A 17,952-nucleotide genomic window follows, 5' to 3' on the forward strand; every position below is an offset into this window, starting at 1 on the left:
TTCTGAAAATTAGGCCTACATTTAGGTAACACTAACTTACATTTAGCAATTATACACAGTATTACACCTTTAATAAATGGTTAATAATGCACTATAATGTAGTTGTAAGCCGATATTAAGACATTAAGTATTTGTTAATGTACACGTATAAATGTAAAGTATATTTGCCAATTATAACTTCTATGAAGACATATTTTATATCATTACAACTGTGTTTTATCATCATTCATTATCTGTTCATACAGCTGCCTCCACTTATGGATGCCTCACAAATTATAGTTGATGACAAATACATTAATAAACAGTTACATTGTATCTGCATTATTTGGAAATTTGTATTATGTGACTTTTTATTCATCAGGTTTTTATAAATCATATTATATTTACATGTCATTTGGCAGATATACATTGTTGATATGAAAATGAGAAAAGAGTGCTGATGCTGCACACTGACACAAGTTTCAACTGACATGAACCTGACAGTGTTTTGAAACAATGCTTGTTTCCATGGCAACATTTTCAAAAAAATCTTAGACTATTACGACGTCCATTGCCTTTCTGTGTGTGGTGTTATTAATGGTCAGTGAATCCGGGCATAGGGAAGGGCCTGGCAAATAGCTCCACCCGCTGGCGGAGATCTGCGATGCGTAACACAGTCTCTTGGTCCTCCAGTAGGAAGGACTTGAAGCTGGCCAGATTTGCTGTTGGGAGAAAGAGGAATAAAAAAAAATAAAAATCAAGCAAACGGTTTTAATTTCATAAATCTGCCCAACAAATATCCTCTGGTGCTGTAAAAAACGTGTTTTTAATCTGTCCCTGACATGTGCTTGAAAGCCAATTGGTTAGGGACAAATATTATTGGGGATGGGCTGAACATCCACCCCATTTATATTAATGAGGGTAGGCTAAATAAGAGGAACACCTCTATATATATATAATGCAATACAATTCAACAGCATCACACACTACATCATCCAAAAGGGCCATACAGTTGACACCTCTCTGAAAAAGAAACTGAACATTATAACCTTCATGAAGGTAGGATTTATTGCAGGACTGTTGCATCAGACTGTATTAGATGTGGCTATCTAACAAACTGGAAACTGAGTGTATATTTGTATAAATGAAATGATGTGAAAATAATAAAATAAAACGTCCTAAAAACTTACAAAAAGAAGAGATCTTTCCCTTTGATGCACATGGTCATGTCATTTTTAAACACATTATTGCTGTTTCTCCTTGGTCACAAAGCATTAAAGCCTTCCCTTCTCAACAAATCACTGTGGTTAGTGTGTGTCCACTATATAAGACCCCAAACTCTACCAGTCTCACTGGATATATCAGAAGTTTATTCAAAACAGAGAAACATCCTCCCCCCTCACCAGTCTTCTTCTTCACATCCGTTGCGATCTGAATCCCTTCATCAATAAAGTCCACAACCTTTTCAAAGTCTGCCTCCTTGAACTGTCTGGAGGTGAGAGCCGGAGTTCCTGTAAGAAAACAATATTATTATTAAATATAAGGGTGAGGTGAAGAGAGACACATGCTGACAGGTTGACTGAAAGGCCAATGGACATGCAAAGCCAACAGCAAACAGAGATACATCACACAGACAGACACACAGAGGGAGGAGAAAGAGTACAATCAGTAGGAAGACTGACTGGTTGACAGATTCGGCCCACACTTATAAAAACTTCTGATCTAAAGTACCGAGCCTGAGTCCTCCTGGAGTGAGAGCGCTCTTGTCTCCGGGGCAGGTGTTCTTGTTGGCGGTGATGGACACCAGCTCCAGGACCCTCTCAGCTCGAGCCCCATCCATCCCGCGAGGTCGAAGGTCAACCAACACCAAGTGGTTGTCTGTTCCACCTGAGAGGAGGAGGAGGAGGAGGAGGAGGAGGAGGAGGAGGAGGAGGAGGAGAGATTTACTGTTTTTGTTTGATTGGTGGGGTAATAATTTAAGTAATAAGTTAAGCCCAGGGGAAAATGTGTCCGATGGTGAAATAAGTTGACATTTCCCTTCACTCTCCACTCAAACCTTCATAGACATTGATACAGTTTTCATCACTTCTTTAAAACTCTTCTTAATATTGCCTTCATTTCCTCCCGCATTTAACTGTCAAGTGAAGGTTACATGAGCTTTTCCAAAGTCATGAAAACAGAATGCAAATAAGGGTGAAGCAAATAAACAAGCAATCCAATTATTATATTATTTTATTATTATATTATATAATTATATAATTAGATTATATAATATCCTTATTATGTATATGTGTCTTTTACAAATAAAATATGAAGGGTATCTTTATCCTAAAAAAACACTCTTCATTTCCCTCAGTACCTGACACCATGGTGTAGCCTTTCTTCAGCAGAGCATCAGCCATGGACTTGGCATTCAGCAGCACTTGAGCAATGTACTGTTTGAACATGGGAGTGGAAGCCTGCAGAGACAGAATGTGTAACAAGAAAGACTATATCAGGGCACTCCAGATGACTGCTGAAATTAAGCTGGTGTTGGTAACGTTGTGCAGTGTTTTTCCCAACGGGTTTTCTCTCCCATTTTTTGCTGGCTATTGTTAAATATTAATGATCAATGTTGATAATCTGGACCTGTTTGAGGGCGACGGCCACCCCTGCAATGGCGTGGTTGTGAGGTCCTCCCTGAAGTGATGGGAACACGGCAAAGTTCACCCTGTCCTGGAGGTCATAGGTCACCTCCCGACCTTTCTTATCCACGGACCGCACACCTTTCCGGTAGAAGATCAGACCGGCCCTGCAGAGCAGAGAGAGAAAACCAACATGAAATGTCACTTTTAAATGTTTTACGTGACAATAAACCACCTGACCACTATTAACATGTATTCCGTGACGAGTGAAAAAAATCATTCACAACATCCAGGCCGTTACCTTGTTCCACGCAAGGACTTATGGGTAGTGGAGGTGACCAGGTCAGCGTGCTGAAAAGGAGAGGGTACAGCTCCTGCTGCCACCAGGCCGCTGATATGAGCCATGTCTGCCAGCAGGTAGGCGTTAAGCTCCACACACAGCTGAAACAAACACATTTCATTATTTCGTTGTACATACTTTATTCCTTTAGTCTCGCATTGCCAGACCTTCCTCCACCGCACTGCGGAGGAGGGTCTGGCGAGTCCACACAGCATTCTGGGATGGGAGAAAAACGTGCTCTTGTTTGTTTTAATTTCTTTGAACCCATCACATTGGCTTGGGCGGTGCCAAGTGCCGGACGGAGCCACGGTGCCGCTGCAAAATAGCCTCGGAAAGGTATTTGTTTTGGTGGAACATGTGTACATTCAAAAGTAGTTCTAGTCATGCAACAAAAAACTCAGATTGGACAGATAGTCTAGCTAGCTGTCTGGATTTACCCTGCAGAGATCTGATGAGCAATTAACCACAGTCCTCATAAATCGACCAGAGTTTAGAAAACACAAAGAAAGCGGAAGGTAACGGACATCCGAAAGGAGTGACATCCAGCGGAATTTCCATCAGAACGAGAGCAATTCCAAAAGTGGAACATCGTGGATACAGACTAATATTACTTTAGCTTGTTTTCTCTTGTTTGTGTTTCATATTTGTATTGCCCTTATATTTGGCTTTTCCTGCTTTAGGGACTTAAACAACTTTTTGATAGAGTTAAGGGCTATTAAAATGTTACTACCACTACTTATTTTTTTATTTTTTTAGAATACAATATAGAGTACACATAATTCCAGACATAAGAGGTACCTTCTTCATGCGAGAGTAGTCGATGAGGCGAGCGTAGGCGCTGGTTCCCGCTATGATGAGTCTGGGTCTGAAGAGTCGAGCCGTCTTCTCCAGCTGCTCATAATCTATCAGACCTGTTTTGGGCTGAGATGATACAGGAGGAGGATAGAGGGAAGAACCACCCAATAGTCAAATTTTGTTTTACAGCTACAGAGAAACTGTTTTCTTCAAAGATTCTCTTTGACATATTGGTTTATAACATCATTTTTATTTAACAAAAAGGAGAGTAACTAAATGACTCACATCCAGCTTGTAAGGCATGGATTCAAAGTAGATGGAGGTGGCTGAGATTTTCTTGGTGTCTGTCATGTAGCCGTGGGTGAGGCTGAAATGTGGTGGAGTACAAAAGTTCAGCGAGCTCTTCTGCAACATTGTAAACTTCTTCTGACTTCATTGGATCCCAATTCCTCTTCCATATGACCAGTATTATTTATGTAATCAACTATGGTAAAGAATCATTTTTGTGAAACTGACTTCAGTAGTTTCAATGCTTCAAACCCCTTCATCCTACTGCCTCCATCCTCTGATCTACAGATCCTCTTTGGTTGCTGCAGCTTGTACAATTGTACATTTATATAATTCATCTGGTCATGTAAAGACTAGATCTTGCTTATATTATATTGTTATATTCTCACTTTTTAGAAGTAACAATGTTGTTTTAAGTTGTTACCTAGTGCCACTGTGTGTATTGTTGTGTTACTGTTATATGCTAAATATATGAAATATTTGATTGCATTTATATAAAAAAAACAATCCTTCTAACTTATTGTACCCCAACCAAGTTTTACATTATGTCTGGCATATAAAAGTTGCAGGTCTGCTACATCTTTAAGCTAACTATCCTTGCAGCAGTAATATCAATCAGATGTGTGGAAAAAATATTGTTTACATTACCCACACTTCTGTGGTTGTAGTCCAAATAAGGATATATATTCATTTGTGTGGTATGATGTGACAACTCCAGACTTTGTGACTAACATCTTGTCATTTAACATCACAGTAATTCCTCTTGACATTAATACCCAGAGAAAGATCCGGTTTCATGCAGAAAATGTCAAAAACACTTACAGTAGGCGAAATCTCAAAATATTTCATGGCACATTTGACAAAACTGTAGCAACTCATTAGGTAATAACTGTCAGATAATGTCAATAGCATGTCTACCTAAATGCATTGAAAACAATGATGACACAGCATCACATTATTAGTATATACCCAGCAGTTATTACTTATTCTTTTTTATGTAACATCCTGTACGTTATTACATCATTAGTCATATGTGTTAGCATATGGTTTAATTTAGAGTATTGTTTTTATCACTAAGAACCCAAAAGCTCTATATTTGAGTACATGTTTACTCACTGTCCTCCGTCAGGCAGATCCAGGCCCATGATGCGGTCATGAGGCTGCAGTACAGATGTGTAGGCTGCAAAGTTAGCGGGCGATCCGGAGTATGGCTGGACATTGATGCCCCACAGATTTGGGTCAAGACCAAAGACATTAAGCGCTCTCTTCTGACACAGCAGCTCAATCTTGTCTACGATCTCTGCACCTCCATAGTACCTGAAAGGAAAGAAACAAAAGGCATTGATTTGAAAGAATCATATCTGCTGTTATTGTATCATTTTGTATTGTATTGTTTGTATTAAACTGCATCGTATATTTGTGTATTGTTACGTATTGTTACGTATGTTTTGTTTTTTTAGTTTGTTTGTTTGTTTGTTTGTCTGTCAGCAGGATTACGGGAAAACTACTGACTCGATTTTCATGAAACTTGGTGGAAGGGTGTAGCATGGGCCAAGGGAGAACCCATTACATTTTGGAGTGGATCCGAATCCCAGGGCGGATACACAAACTATTTTTCACTTTCGTTAATATTGCAAGATAGGTCAGTTTGTGCTGCATTCATGGGGCGTTGGAACAATCAGAAAAAATAGTTCCCTGACTGGGATACTTCACAATGCATTGTGCGATAGAGCATGCCCTGAGTGTCCTAGTTACGTAGTTTCATATTGTATCAGTTCGTATTGTATCTTATAATAGTGTATTATGTTCTACAATACTGTATCGTATTATGTTACTTCATATACATTCTAATCTGGGAGTAAAATTTTCATAAATTAAATTCCACAAATTGGGCTTCTGAAAATCTTTCAATTTTTTTTTGTTTTTTGTAACAATATAAACTTAGCACAAAAAGTAAGGAAATTTGTGTTTGGTAGATTATTTCTCTGTGGTAACAATGCTTTTTGGCAATAAATCTTATACCGTTGGAAAGCCTGTTTAGTTCCCTTTCAAATGGTGCCCAATTTGTAAGGAACATGCATTTGTGGGATGAGCAGCAGCGCTGAGTATGTGGGTTGCGCCCATGAACAATTTGCCAAATCTTCTTGGCCAATGCCAAACAGCTTATTCTGCCATTGACTCATTTGGTGTTTGGTGGATTGGATGATTGAAGTTTGAAGAAACAAGACATATTGGCAATTGAACAATTTATTCATTTCACAAACAGGAGCCTCAGTAGCGTGTGGAAGAACCATACACAGCCACAACAGCCTGGCACCTCCTCCTCATGCTGGTCACCAGCCTGGTCACACACTGCTGTGGGATGGCATCCCATTCTTCAACCAGCATTTGTTGCAAGTATGCCAATATGGTTGTGTTGGTCACTCTGGCACGAACAGCACGCCCAAGCTGATCCCACAAGTGTTCAATGGGGTTGAGGTCAGGACTGCTGGTTGAAGAATGGGATGCCATCCCACAGCAGTGTGTGACCAGGCTGGTGACCAGCATGAGGAGGAGGTGCCAGGCTGCTGTGGCTGTGTATGGTTCTTCCACACGCTACTGAGGCTCCTGTTTGTGAAATGAATAAATTGTTCTATTGCCAATGTGTCTTGTTTCTTCAAACTTCAATCATCCAATCCACCAAACACCAAACGAGTCAATGGCAGAATAAGCTGTTTGGCATTGGCAGAGAAGATTTTTCATGGGCGCAACCCACATACTCAGCGCTGCTGCTCATCCCACAAATGCATGTTCCTTACAAATGGGGCACCATTTGTTAGGGAACTAAACAGGCTTTCCAACGGTCTAAGATGTATTGCCAAAAAGCTTACCACAGAGAAATAATCTACCAAACAAAAATTTCCTTACTTTTTGTGCTAAGTTTATTTTGGAAAGTGCATTTGTGCAAGTGTCGTGTAGGTACCTTTGTCCTGGGTATCCCTCAGAGTATTTGTTGTTCAGACAGGAGCCCTGGGCCTCGAGTGCTGCACGGCTGCAGAAGTTCTGACAGGACAAACAAGCAGAATGTCAAGAGCCACAGCCACACACGGGACATTTTTTTTTAATCATTTTTATATATTCAGAACACTGTCACCATCCAAATATAACCTGTGACTGAACACCCCTGCTCTTTTACAGCAAGGCCCCTGCTACACAACTACAGTCCAAACTTTCAAATATAAGCATTACTCTTGCAAATGCCAAATATATTATATATAAATTATAAAATACATTAAGTCAGAGAAGGATAACCAAAGCTATTTTAATCTGATGAATTTGTTGCATAAATCTTACAAAAGGTTAATCACAGTCTTTTCTGGAAGCGGCAAAACTGAATTGAATTTACTTCTTTTTTTAAATATTAAAGTATATGAGGTGCTATAGTCAAATTAAAATAGGAATATAGCGGAATCTAACTAATACTGAATCCCTGTGGGGTTCAGCACAGTGTCAAATCTCCCAAAGTCACTTGAGAGTCAGAAGAGAGATGGAGCTGCAGAAAAGGAAATTAATGTAAAAGATTTTTTCTCCCAGTCTCTTTTTTTTGCTCCCACTCTCACTTCTGCTCATCTTCTCGCTGTATGTCTCCCTCTCTGGCCTCCTCAGCCACCCCCTCTGCCTTGTTTTTATACTAAACCTGTCACTGTTCAGGGATCCCTCAATCATTCCAAAGGGATTTAAAACCAGTCCCCCAAGTGACACAAAACTCTCTCTATGACATTTCAAAACGCTATCTCTCCACACACACGCACGCACGCCCACACACACACACACACACACACACACACACACACACACACACACACACACACACACACACAATCACGCCTTAAAATGTGGAGATTAATGGCAGAAATCAGTGAGGAAACCTAATGTGATCACTAGGCTGTGTTCATGAAAAAAAAGAAACGCTGACTCTGTGGGAGTCAGCCTGTAGTGGCGACTGACTGACAGCACATGCACAAGAATATGAAAATCTTTCAGATGTCATTGTGATTGATAGTGCTGTGGATTCATAATTGCTGGAGAATACAAGAATGAAAGCGCCCTTCTTTTCCCACAGCTTCCACTTAGATGGAATGACTGACTAGCGAGGAGGGAAAATGCTAAGGAAATATCTGTGAACTCTCTGAAGAAAACAGTTAAATTCTAGAAACTACATCTCTGGTGACTTGCTGCTACGCTGCCGAAGAAATCTCCTCTGCAGTTTGAGTTGTTATCCTTGCCGTTTGTCTGACATGTACTGCCATCATTAACACCTCTGTTTTCAGGAAATCACAAAGAATAATTTGCAGCATCTTCTCATCGCCTTTATTCACAGTTTGAATAGCTGCCATCCTGCAGGAGAGACAAAACATCCTTCTCACCAAACTCCATGCAGATAATGAACTACACCATGTAGGCTCATCTAGCTATTCATTTGCACTGCTGTGATTATTGCACAAATGCTGTTCACATTTTACAGTAATATACTAATCGATTGTAAACCATCTGTGGTAATCTTTGTGGTTTAGAAAGGTCTTCAATGAATTTTGCATACAGGAGGAGACAAATTTCCACCATGGTTGACAATTAAGTGAAATCTACATGTTTAATGTATGTCTGTAGAGTAATATGATCACTTTTCTGTCTGTTTTGAAATTATATTCTGGCACAACCTCATCTACCAACAATTTGAATGGAACAAACAGGTAAGACAAAGGAAAGACACCTGAGAAAATTACACATGCTAAATAAATTGAATTTTGCTTTTGGAAATGCTGTACAGCAATCCATCTACGAGTTCATGTGTCAAAACACACCAGTTTTTCCTGTACCAATTTCCCACACAGACTCTATGTGTGACGCAAGATACTGAACAAACATTTAAACTTCACTTCCTCACCAGACTGGTGGACATGGGTCATCACAGTTTACAATCACCTGCATCTGAATGGTGTGTTTACAATGACGATTATACATGGAAGAGGTTATAAATAATCCAGTGTATCTTTTGAAGCTTATTTTCTTCATGTAATCACCTGATGAAGAGTTAAAGCAACAACAACATGGTTTATATTTGAGCAGAGCCGGAACCATTTTTTGAGAGGGTTACATTAGGTTATGCAGGGTTACGCAGCTGCAATCAGTTATAGGAACATAGTAGTCTCGCTTTGCCAGACCCTCCTCCAAAGCGTGCTGGAGAACATGCTCTGGTTTAATGGCATTTCTTAAAACCAATCACAATCGTGTTGGGCAGTGCTAAGCACCGGAGAAAAGCCACGGTGCCGCTGCAAAACAGGTTCGGAAGGAACTTGTTTTGGTGGAACATGCATTTAAAAGTTGTTTTAGTCGTGCAACAGAAAACTCAGATTGGACAGATAGTCTAACTGGCTGTCTGGATTTAACCTGCAGAGATCTGAGAAAAGGTTAACCATAGTCCTCATAAATCGACCAGAGTTTAACATGCCAACACAAAGGAAGCCCAAGGCAAAGGATATCCGGCCTAAATGAGTGAAATCCAGCGGATGTTCCCGCGGCAACGGAGCAATCCCGGAAGTGGAACGTCATGGATATAAACTAGGAACAAAGTAACTACATCCTTTTTTCAAGTTTCAGTTTCAGTTTGAATAAGGTTAACAGGCAAGATCAGCGAAGTAACCTCATCAACAGACATGCATTATTAGTTATATTGTGATTGAATGTGAATTAGACAGATCATAAAACACAAAACATCTCCACTCTCTCCTCTTTACCTCTGATGCGATGAGCTCCAGTCCCCGACCCTGCCTGTCCTTCTCCTGCTGGAGGAGGCTCCACATCTCTGGGTCGTCCTGTCCCAGGCTCTCCTGTCCCGTCCACCCGCCGGCACTGCTGAGGCCTCGCCCGCACCACTCCGCTGTGACCTGCCCCTCTCGGCCCAAACATCCTGAAACCCTGAGGAAGAGGGGCTGCGCAGGGTTGTGGATGGACACTTTACAATATAATTTTAAGTCAACAACTCAATGTCCACTTCCTAAACAATAGCTGTAAATCTGTTCTCTGTTTGGAAAAGGACCCTGGAGATGGTGCTGTATTTCTTACAATGTACTGTTCTATTAAACAACTCAGTGTAGTTATTAAAACGTTTGTGAGGAGACACACACCAAGTCACAGGATTTAATGCAACTCTCCATTGTGCTATGAACTGTCTGCAGAGTAAAAGTTTCTTAGGCGTTTTTTTGTTGTTGTTTTTCAAGATTGCTCCATTGGTGTCTTTTGAAAACCTCAGAAAGAGTAAGCCTTTCAACCACTTTCATCACTCAAAATTATAATACTTTGCACCAGGGGTTTGGAAACAAAGGGGGTAGAATAATGCGTCTTTTGATGTTCTAAACAATCCATTAAATGAAAGGAAGTGAGAAAACAAACGTGCTATTCAGTGGAGCGGTCATGGAAAACCTTGGACATGAAAAGTGTTACGCAGGCTGGCCACACGCAGTGACTTATTTATCAGGGTCTTGTTTGGTGAAGGCAGCTTGTAGCTGCGTGACAGTTACATAACTAGGTGTTACTTTGGCCTAATAGAGAGATTACTGTTCAAACATAAATAAATGTTGAAGAAAGTCTCTTTTCATCTTTTGTGTTCATTATGTTTTCTAAGCCTTGAGTAAATAAAGTATTGCATAAAGTGCAGAGTGTACAGTCAACTTTCCTTTAAATACACATTTTCTGGGACAAAGAGTAGCACTCTTTTTTTCTCTTTTGACCACCTGAGATGATCACAGTTATCAGACAAAACACTGCAACACTTATGCAACTGGACTGACAAAACACAACACAAAGTCTAACGCAACAGGCATGTTCAAACCAGACATTTCTATAATGGTGAGGCGACCTGTGGCGACAAGCTGACCTAGTTTGCAGCAATAAGTGATTTAGTTACAACTGCTCTTCGGAGGAAAAGATATTCTAAAGCAAGTGTATCTGTGTGTACATTTAAAAAAGCTCCAAAATAAATACAACAAATGTACTCACCTGTAATGTGTGCCGTAATGACAGAGAAAGCATGTCTGTGAACGCTGACCGCCGGGAAAACAGAAATATTTCCAAGGTGCAAAGGGTGAAAGTAAAATCAGTACTGGAGGAAAGCCAAGGACATGCGTTGTGTCACTGATTAAGGTAACTGTAACAGTAAATCATCTCACTCTGTGTCAGTTCTTTGAAAAGAAACATCTAATCAATCACAGTCACTGTACAATGAACAGGCAAGGAATACATTTACAGGCCTTCAAAAAGTACAGATGATTCTGTCTCTAAAGATGTATCTATTATTCATGAGCTAAATCACATTTTTTAAATATCAAAATATGGATTTAAAGTCATCACTTCTATCGATGCACATTCGGAAAACAAAAACACCACACACAAAGTGATATCGTGGCTCAAGTCACTGTTTTTTTTCCAAGACATGGTGCGCTTTCGGCAGATGAGTATAGTTTCAGACAATGCAACGCTCATGTTATGAATCTCATTACAACAAATTAACACAAGGCTCAAACTGCACTTTAACAGCGTATAAAAGCGTCATTCTCAAACCTATTTAAAAAAAACATGATTTTGAAAGATGTATGAAAAGTCAGTGTCTGATATCTCTGAAGTGCTGCTGGTTCTGCTCTGTCTAAAAGTTGTGGTCCGGACAGATTTTCTGCACCAGCCTGTAATCGGTGCCGGTGAAGGCGATGAAGATGCATATAACCTTAAAGGGTTTGGCGCAGATCCAGGCAGCCTGGGACTGGGTGTTTTCTGAGTAGCAGGTCTGCCCTGGGTCGTACATGCAGGGCTTGGTCTTCTTGGACCGGTTGGTTCTCTGGTATTCAATCCGGCAGTTGAGTTCATTAACCATTACCATGTCCTGCTGCTTCTGCTGGTCTGGATGAGTAAAGCTGGTGGACTGAGGTGGGCTCTGGAACTGGGACGGCAGATCCGGAACCAGGACTGAGTTTTTGGTGTGAACGCTCTGAGCTGTCGGATCCAAAACCTCCCATCCTACAGCTTTGGAGGGCGGGATGATGCTGACGGATATGTTCCCTAGGCGGGATGAGTTGTGGCGAAAATAGACACTGAACGTGCCGTTGATGTGGTCCACGATTTTCCCCGTCACCAGAAGGCTGAACTTCACTGTTTTCACGTTAAAGTAAAAATCACCCCAGCCCAGGATCTTCTTGGCCTTTGGGGATGTTTTAAGAGAAGGTTTGGATTTAGGAGGAGGGCGGTACAAATACTGATCCAGGGCTTGGGAGACGTTCTGAGGCCAACCGTACGGGCCGAGAGAGCCATAAGCAGGTGTCTTTTGTTTGGTGGAGATGACCTGTAAGTCTTTGAAGATATGTTTAACTTTCAAAGCAGCTCCTACAGTGTTTCCTGTTTCTCCTTCCTCCTCTCTCCATTGTTGGCTCCGAAAGTCTAAGGGCCTGGCTGTTTCTTGGACCTGTGGAGAACAAACCCTAAAATTAAGGAAAGCTAAACATTTGAAGTGGTCTTTCTTTTAATCTATAGGGTAAATTAACTTGAAATCACTTAAAAGCCCATTTTTTTCCACTCACCTTTATTCCATTGCAGAATGGAACCAACCATAAAGAAAGTTTATTTTATTTTCTTAAAGTTAGGAGATATCTGTTTCTGCCAATGGAGGTGAAGAGAATTTTGTTTGTGGGGCCAGTTTGTGGAACTACCATTACCAAAAAACAGTGTGTTCTGTGGTTTATCCAGAGTAACGGCAGGAACACTGTTTCTTGAGAGACATGTGGCTGTTGATTTTCTATGCTGTTAACACCACAAACAAAATCCCACTCACCTCTATTTGGATGCTGATATCTCAGGGACGGATACCTCGAAACCTAGACAAGTAAAACCCAACCTTTTTGCATAGCCGGTAGATTTACGTTTTTTTTTTTTTTAAATAATCCTTGTTGCTTTCATTTGGGTGAACCAACACTTGCACAATAAAAAGGAACAAATCGTTAGGCGGCATGGTGGCTCAGTGGTTAGCGCTGCTGCCTCACAGCAAATAAGCACTGCAGAGTTCAATCACTATGACAGGATTTGTTTTGTGTAGGATGCACTGTAGAAGGTGACCAAAGATGAGCGAGAAGAAAGAGGCCTCTGGACCACCACAACGACCGCAAATGAAGGACAGTTTCACTGTAGCTAGATCACAAGGTAGCAGATAATCAATTAAAATAATTACAATTTGATGTCCTTTGAATGAGAGCGACTCAAAATTCAATCGATAGCTCATCCGCTTTAGGCAAGGACTACAGTAACACACACAGTCACATTCATGTTTTCATTAGCACATTTTAATTTGGCTTTCCTCCCTCACGCTCTCTCTCGCTCCCTTGTTTAAACTCTCAATCCTCTTTTCAATGCAACCTTGATGCTGATCAATATGTTTGAGAGAAGGGGGGGGGGGTATGGCCAACACACAGTTCACTGTGTAAGAGATATTATGTGTGAAAGGGGCTTAAAGTCTGCAAACTGATAACAGCATCTTTTTCATACTGAGCTCCCCCTGTGCCGAACAGCTGTCTCAAAAATCCCTCTTCCTCATTTTCACCTTTGTCATCCTCGTCTTCCCCTTAAATATCCCAGTTCTTACATTGATTTGGATTACATGAAATTAACAAGGACTTAAGCTTTCATCTGGAATCCCCTTGTCAGGTTATTATAATAATTTAATGAATAGCAGGTGATGTTTTATATACTCTATCTCCTACATATTTTCCTCCGTCTTGTCACTGTCCCTCATATTTTTGCAGCAGTCGTAGGCAGAGTATTTTATTTTTGTCATTACGGTATCAGTAATAGTTGGGTTTGAATAGCTCACACAGAGCACAATACATCAGTAAAATACAGAACATAAACAAAACATGGTTGACTCAACCTGACTGTCCCGAATACTGCATAAAAAATATAAAAGAACTGAGACTGTGAAAATGAAGTGCATGTTCAGATTGATGAAACAGCTTTACTTTATTATAAGCCAGGCAGCCAACTGCTGTAGTGTCTATTAAAATGCCAAATAAATGCAGTCATTAATGAGGCTGTTTATGTAACTGTTATTTCTGAGATTGACATGCAGAAGGGCCGTGATATATGTGCAGGCAAAGTAATGAAATAACAACGTTAACAAAAATCGCTGAGTTGGCGTAAAAGAGTGTAAAAACTAATGACAAGTCGGGTGAATCCAAGTGTCAAGACTTTATTTTCTCTCATGAAACACTTCCTTTTGAAGTGGAAGTGTGGATGCAGTGTGGGAGACAAGTCAAAGTTTGTTATGTATTTAGAGAATTGAGACATAAGTTGGGCAAAAAGTTTTGTGCACTTGTTGTTTGGCACTTGATTTTTATTTTCATCATAATGTGTTGAAGGCAGATGGAGGTTTAGCGTTATTCTCTTCCAGATTTCTAAATAAACAGCTTCCAGGATATCATTATTTCTCACCAACAAGTGGGATTCACATCACCCCTAACCACCCCAGGACTGTGTGCCAATCTGTCTTCTCCTGTAACAATGAGCTCCGGCTGTGCCAATTGCTACAAGCTACTATCTCCAGCTATATGCTGTTCTCACCTACCCTAATTGGAGCCCACTGTGTGACAGCCGTGTCATTGGCTCCGTGTCAAGATGCCAGCACAGTGACTGCAACTCAGCAACAGCGGTGGAGTGGATGAACACTTGTGCAAAAGCACCTGCAGAGGCACAAAAACTGAGAAACTTGAGAGCAGTAATTGCCTTAATGACAGAGAGAAAATGTTTGCCGTTTTCTAAAAAGATCCTTAATGTAACTGTTTTTCACAGCTAAACAAAAAAACCTAAGTGACCATGTTTTTTTTAAGGGCTTTTCCGCCTTTCATTTTTGACAGGACAGATAGGTGAGAAGACATGCAGGAAATCATCACAGATCGGATCCAAACCCTGGACCTCTGCGTCGAAGAATATACCCCTCAGTATATGTGCGCCTGCTCTACCCACTGATCCAACCCAGCCACAAAGTGACAAAGTGTTTCTTAAGCCCTAGGGTGATACAATCTTTTGCAACTGACAAAGGCTGCACAATCATTTAGTTCAACTAATAAAGCACAACATTAGGTTGATTTGAGGTTTTCACCAGAAAACTTCAATGTTAAAGGTATTGATGCTGCAGTCGGCTGCTTATACAGCAAAGTTAAGAAAGTTTTAGACAGGAGAGCTGTTTAAATTACAATTATGCCTGAGAGAGAATTACAGAGCATGAGACTTAAATTAAAAATTTGAGGATGGAACAGACTCATTTTGGCTGAACTTCACTATCTAATAGAAGAGTCAACTTTGATCAAGTCTCACATCAAGAGATACAAGTCTTCAATTCTGAAACTGCATATATAAAAACAATTCATTTGTTAAATACAACAGCATGCCACAAGATTTTCAATGGAACATTTTCAAGATTTGAAAGTCTTGAAAATGGTCTACTTCTTAAATAACATGGAGCATATTCCTCTGCAACCAATGTTACCATGTCAACTTACTGATTTTATATGATTTTTATTTAGAGCTGTGCACACAAATCTTTCTCTGTTCTCAACAGAACAGTTTCAAATATTTTAGAAAATATTAACGCTAACTTATTAATAATGGATTATCTTTCTCATACACAGAACCAACACATACTCAACAAAACACTCTTAACAGTTGAAACAAAAAAGACCACTGCTTGATTGTGCAACAATGCTGCAATGGACATTGGCAGACCAACATGAGGGAATTTGAAATGAACCACAATCTAGCAGTACATAGTAGTACCTCTGCAGAAAAAGAACACTTGAGTGCCACTACAACAACACCATGCATTAATAATTAGCAACACAACCTCAGGAGCAGAGCAAAAAAGCGGCTGTTCGCTGATCTATACTCACCGCTGAAGCGAGAAGCCACAGACAGGTGATGGCAAAGTTCAAACACAGTGCTCTCATTTTGCAGCAACGTTTCTCCATGCAGAGCCTGAGTGTTTTGGAGGCAATCTGCCCGGCTGAATAAGGGGTAATTTACTGAGTTACAAATCTTACACTCACTTCAAAAGTAGAGAAGACATTCCGCAGTGAGAGACTCACAAAATCCCCAAGATCTGGAGTGAATCCTCAGCTCCGTGCCCCCCCCCTCCCCCCCCCCCCCTCTCTCTCTCTCTCTCTCTCTCTCTCTCTCTCTCTCTCTCTCTATTTCTCTCTCTCTCTCTCTCTCTCTCTCTCTCTCTCTCTCTCTCTCTCTCTCTCTCTCTCTCTATTTCTCTCTCTCTCTCTCTCTCGCTCTATTTTTTCTTCCTCTCTCTCCACCCCAACACACACACACACGCGCGCACACACACACACACACACACACACACACACACACACACACACACACACACACACTGTCCTCCATGCTCATATTTCACCACCTGGCCGGCCCTTATTATGACTCATCAACCCGGGGAAAGGCACTCTCAGGCGGGCACAGTTTGACAGCCCTCCCCGCTGTCCCCGCATACTGTAGCCACGGGTAGGCTGACAAAATGACAAGGGCTCTCTCCGGGAAATGTAAAAATCACTGACAAGTCTGGTGAGATTCTGCCACTGCCTCAGCCTATCATCAGAATTTCAAGCCAACAAATACTGCAAGTAGCCTATATTAACCAACCAGACAAGTTATCTTAAATAAAGAATGAGATCAGTAACCCATAACGTTTCATGCTTCCCCTGTGTTCAAGTAACCAACATTTTAAGCTAGCTAGCAGCTTATTAGGCTATGCTTCATGTGTAATAATTGACGATTGTGAGTGTTTTCACATTGTACCACGGTATTAAATACACTGATGAAATAATCTATCCTGTCTATAAGAAAATAATTTAAATGTATTATCAAATTGTTTGACAACCACAAATGACAACCATATCTGGAAATGATGCATGGTGGCTCCACAGAGTGCAGCGCCATCTAATGGAAGCATGGAATGGGGGTCATACTGGACTTGTAGATTAAGCGCTTAATAAATCATTATATCACAACTCAGACTGGACCAATACCATATTCCTGCAGCAGGCCTACCGGAGGCTGCATTTTCAGGACCGCATTTCTAGGACTCTCGTCCTTTACTACAGCGTCACCTATCGAATTAGAAGACCACAAACGTTTTAAAGGTTGATTCCACCCAAATACTACTTTCTGTCCAAGTACTTAGTAGCTCATTAACAGATAAAATAAAGATGGAGATTATTTGGAAACAGTAATAAACAACTAGAAAATTCCGTAAGAAATTTTGACGGTGTGCCTACAACTTGGTGCACATGAAGTAGCTAACGCTAAACCCACCAGACTCCCTTAAAAAAAACAATAGTTTTAGCATGTATAGAGCCAACATATTTTCACATGTAAATCGGTAAACCTGTGTTTATTTCAACCAACACTAGAGTTGTGATGGTTGGAAAAAGTGTTGAGAAGATGAAAAACGGCTTTTCATAGTTTTGTTTGGTTTCTGTCAACTTTGAATGGTGTGTGTTTTACGATGCTAAAATGACTGTTTATTCACATGGAGTCTGGTGATAAAAAAATAAATTTAGAGACTATTTATTGGGGCTTTTCCCTTTTATTATGAAGTGACAGTGGATAGACACGAAAAGGGGGGTGAGAGATGGGGAATGACACGCAGCAAAGGGTAGCAGGTCAGATTCGAACCCACACCACTGCAAAGGACTCAGCCAACATGGGGGGAACGCTCTCACTGGCTGAGCTAGATGCCGCTAGATGTCCCCCTCTATAGTTAATATCATTAGTAACAGCTGATCTGAGCTACCTTTACTCTGCTGTTTGACATGTCCTGTAAAGAGAGGACAACACGGCCTACAGTAAAGA

At 40.7% G+C, this 17,952-nt stretch overlaps 2 protein-coding genes across 2 annotated transcripts; both read right to left on the minus strand.

Annotated features, from left to right (window-relative positions):
• Positions 1 to 466: 466 nt before the first annotated feature.
• On the minus strand, positions 467 to 11,226 carry LOC144520701 (serine hydroxymethyltransferase, mitochondrial-like). Its single transcript, XM_078254616.1, is given in 12 exon segments — positions 467 to 701; positions 1,383 to 1,490; positions 1,711 to 1,866; positions 2,339 to 2,438; positions 2,608 to 2,770; positions 2,905 to 3,044; positions 3,742 to 3,864; positions 4,024 to 4,105; positions 5,143 to 5,343; positions 6,989 to 7,068; positions 9,801 to 9,995; positions 11,062 to 11,226. Coding segments are annotated over 12 exon segments (1,641 nt in total). The 3' UTR covers positions 467 to 573.
• Positions 11,227 to 11,658: 432 nt separating this feature from the next.
• Positions 11,659 to 16,061, minus strand: LOC144520262 (neurexophilin-2-like). Its single transcript, XM_078253929.1, has 2 exons — positions 15,984 to 16,061; positions 11,659 to 12,514 (listed from the first exon to the last, which is right to left on the minus strand). The coding sequence occupies exons 1-2, from the start codon at positions 16,059 to 16,061 to the stop codon at positions 11,705 to 11,707; spliced, it is 888 nt and encodes a 295-aa protein (XP_078110055.1). The 3' UTR covers positions 11,659 to 11,704.
• Positions 16,062 to 17,952: the final 1,891 nt, after the last annotated feature.

This window comes from Sander vitreus, chromosome 7 (assembly GCF_031162955.1).
Source record: "Sander vitreus isolate 19-12246 chromosome 7, sanVit1, whole genome shotgun sequence".
NCBI classification, from domain to species: Eukaryota; Metazoa; Chordata; class Actinopteri; order Perciformes; family Percidae; genus Sander; species Sander vitreus.

Coding starts and splice junctions, on each gene's coding strand:
- LOC144520262 (XM_078253929.1), bottom strand. CDS start 16,061: ATGGAGAAACGTTGCTGCAAAATGAGAGCACTGTGTTTGAACTTTGCC. Junction 12,515..15,983: donor TGTGGCTTCTCGCTTCAGCG/GTGAGTATAGAT, acceptor TGTTCTCCACAG/GTCCAAGAAACAGCCAGGCC.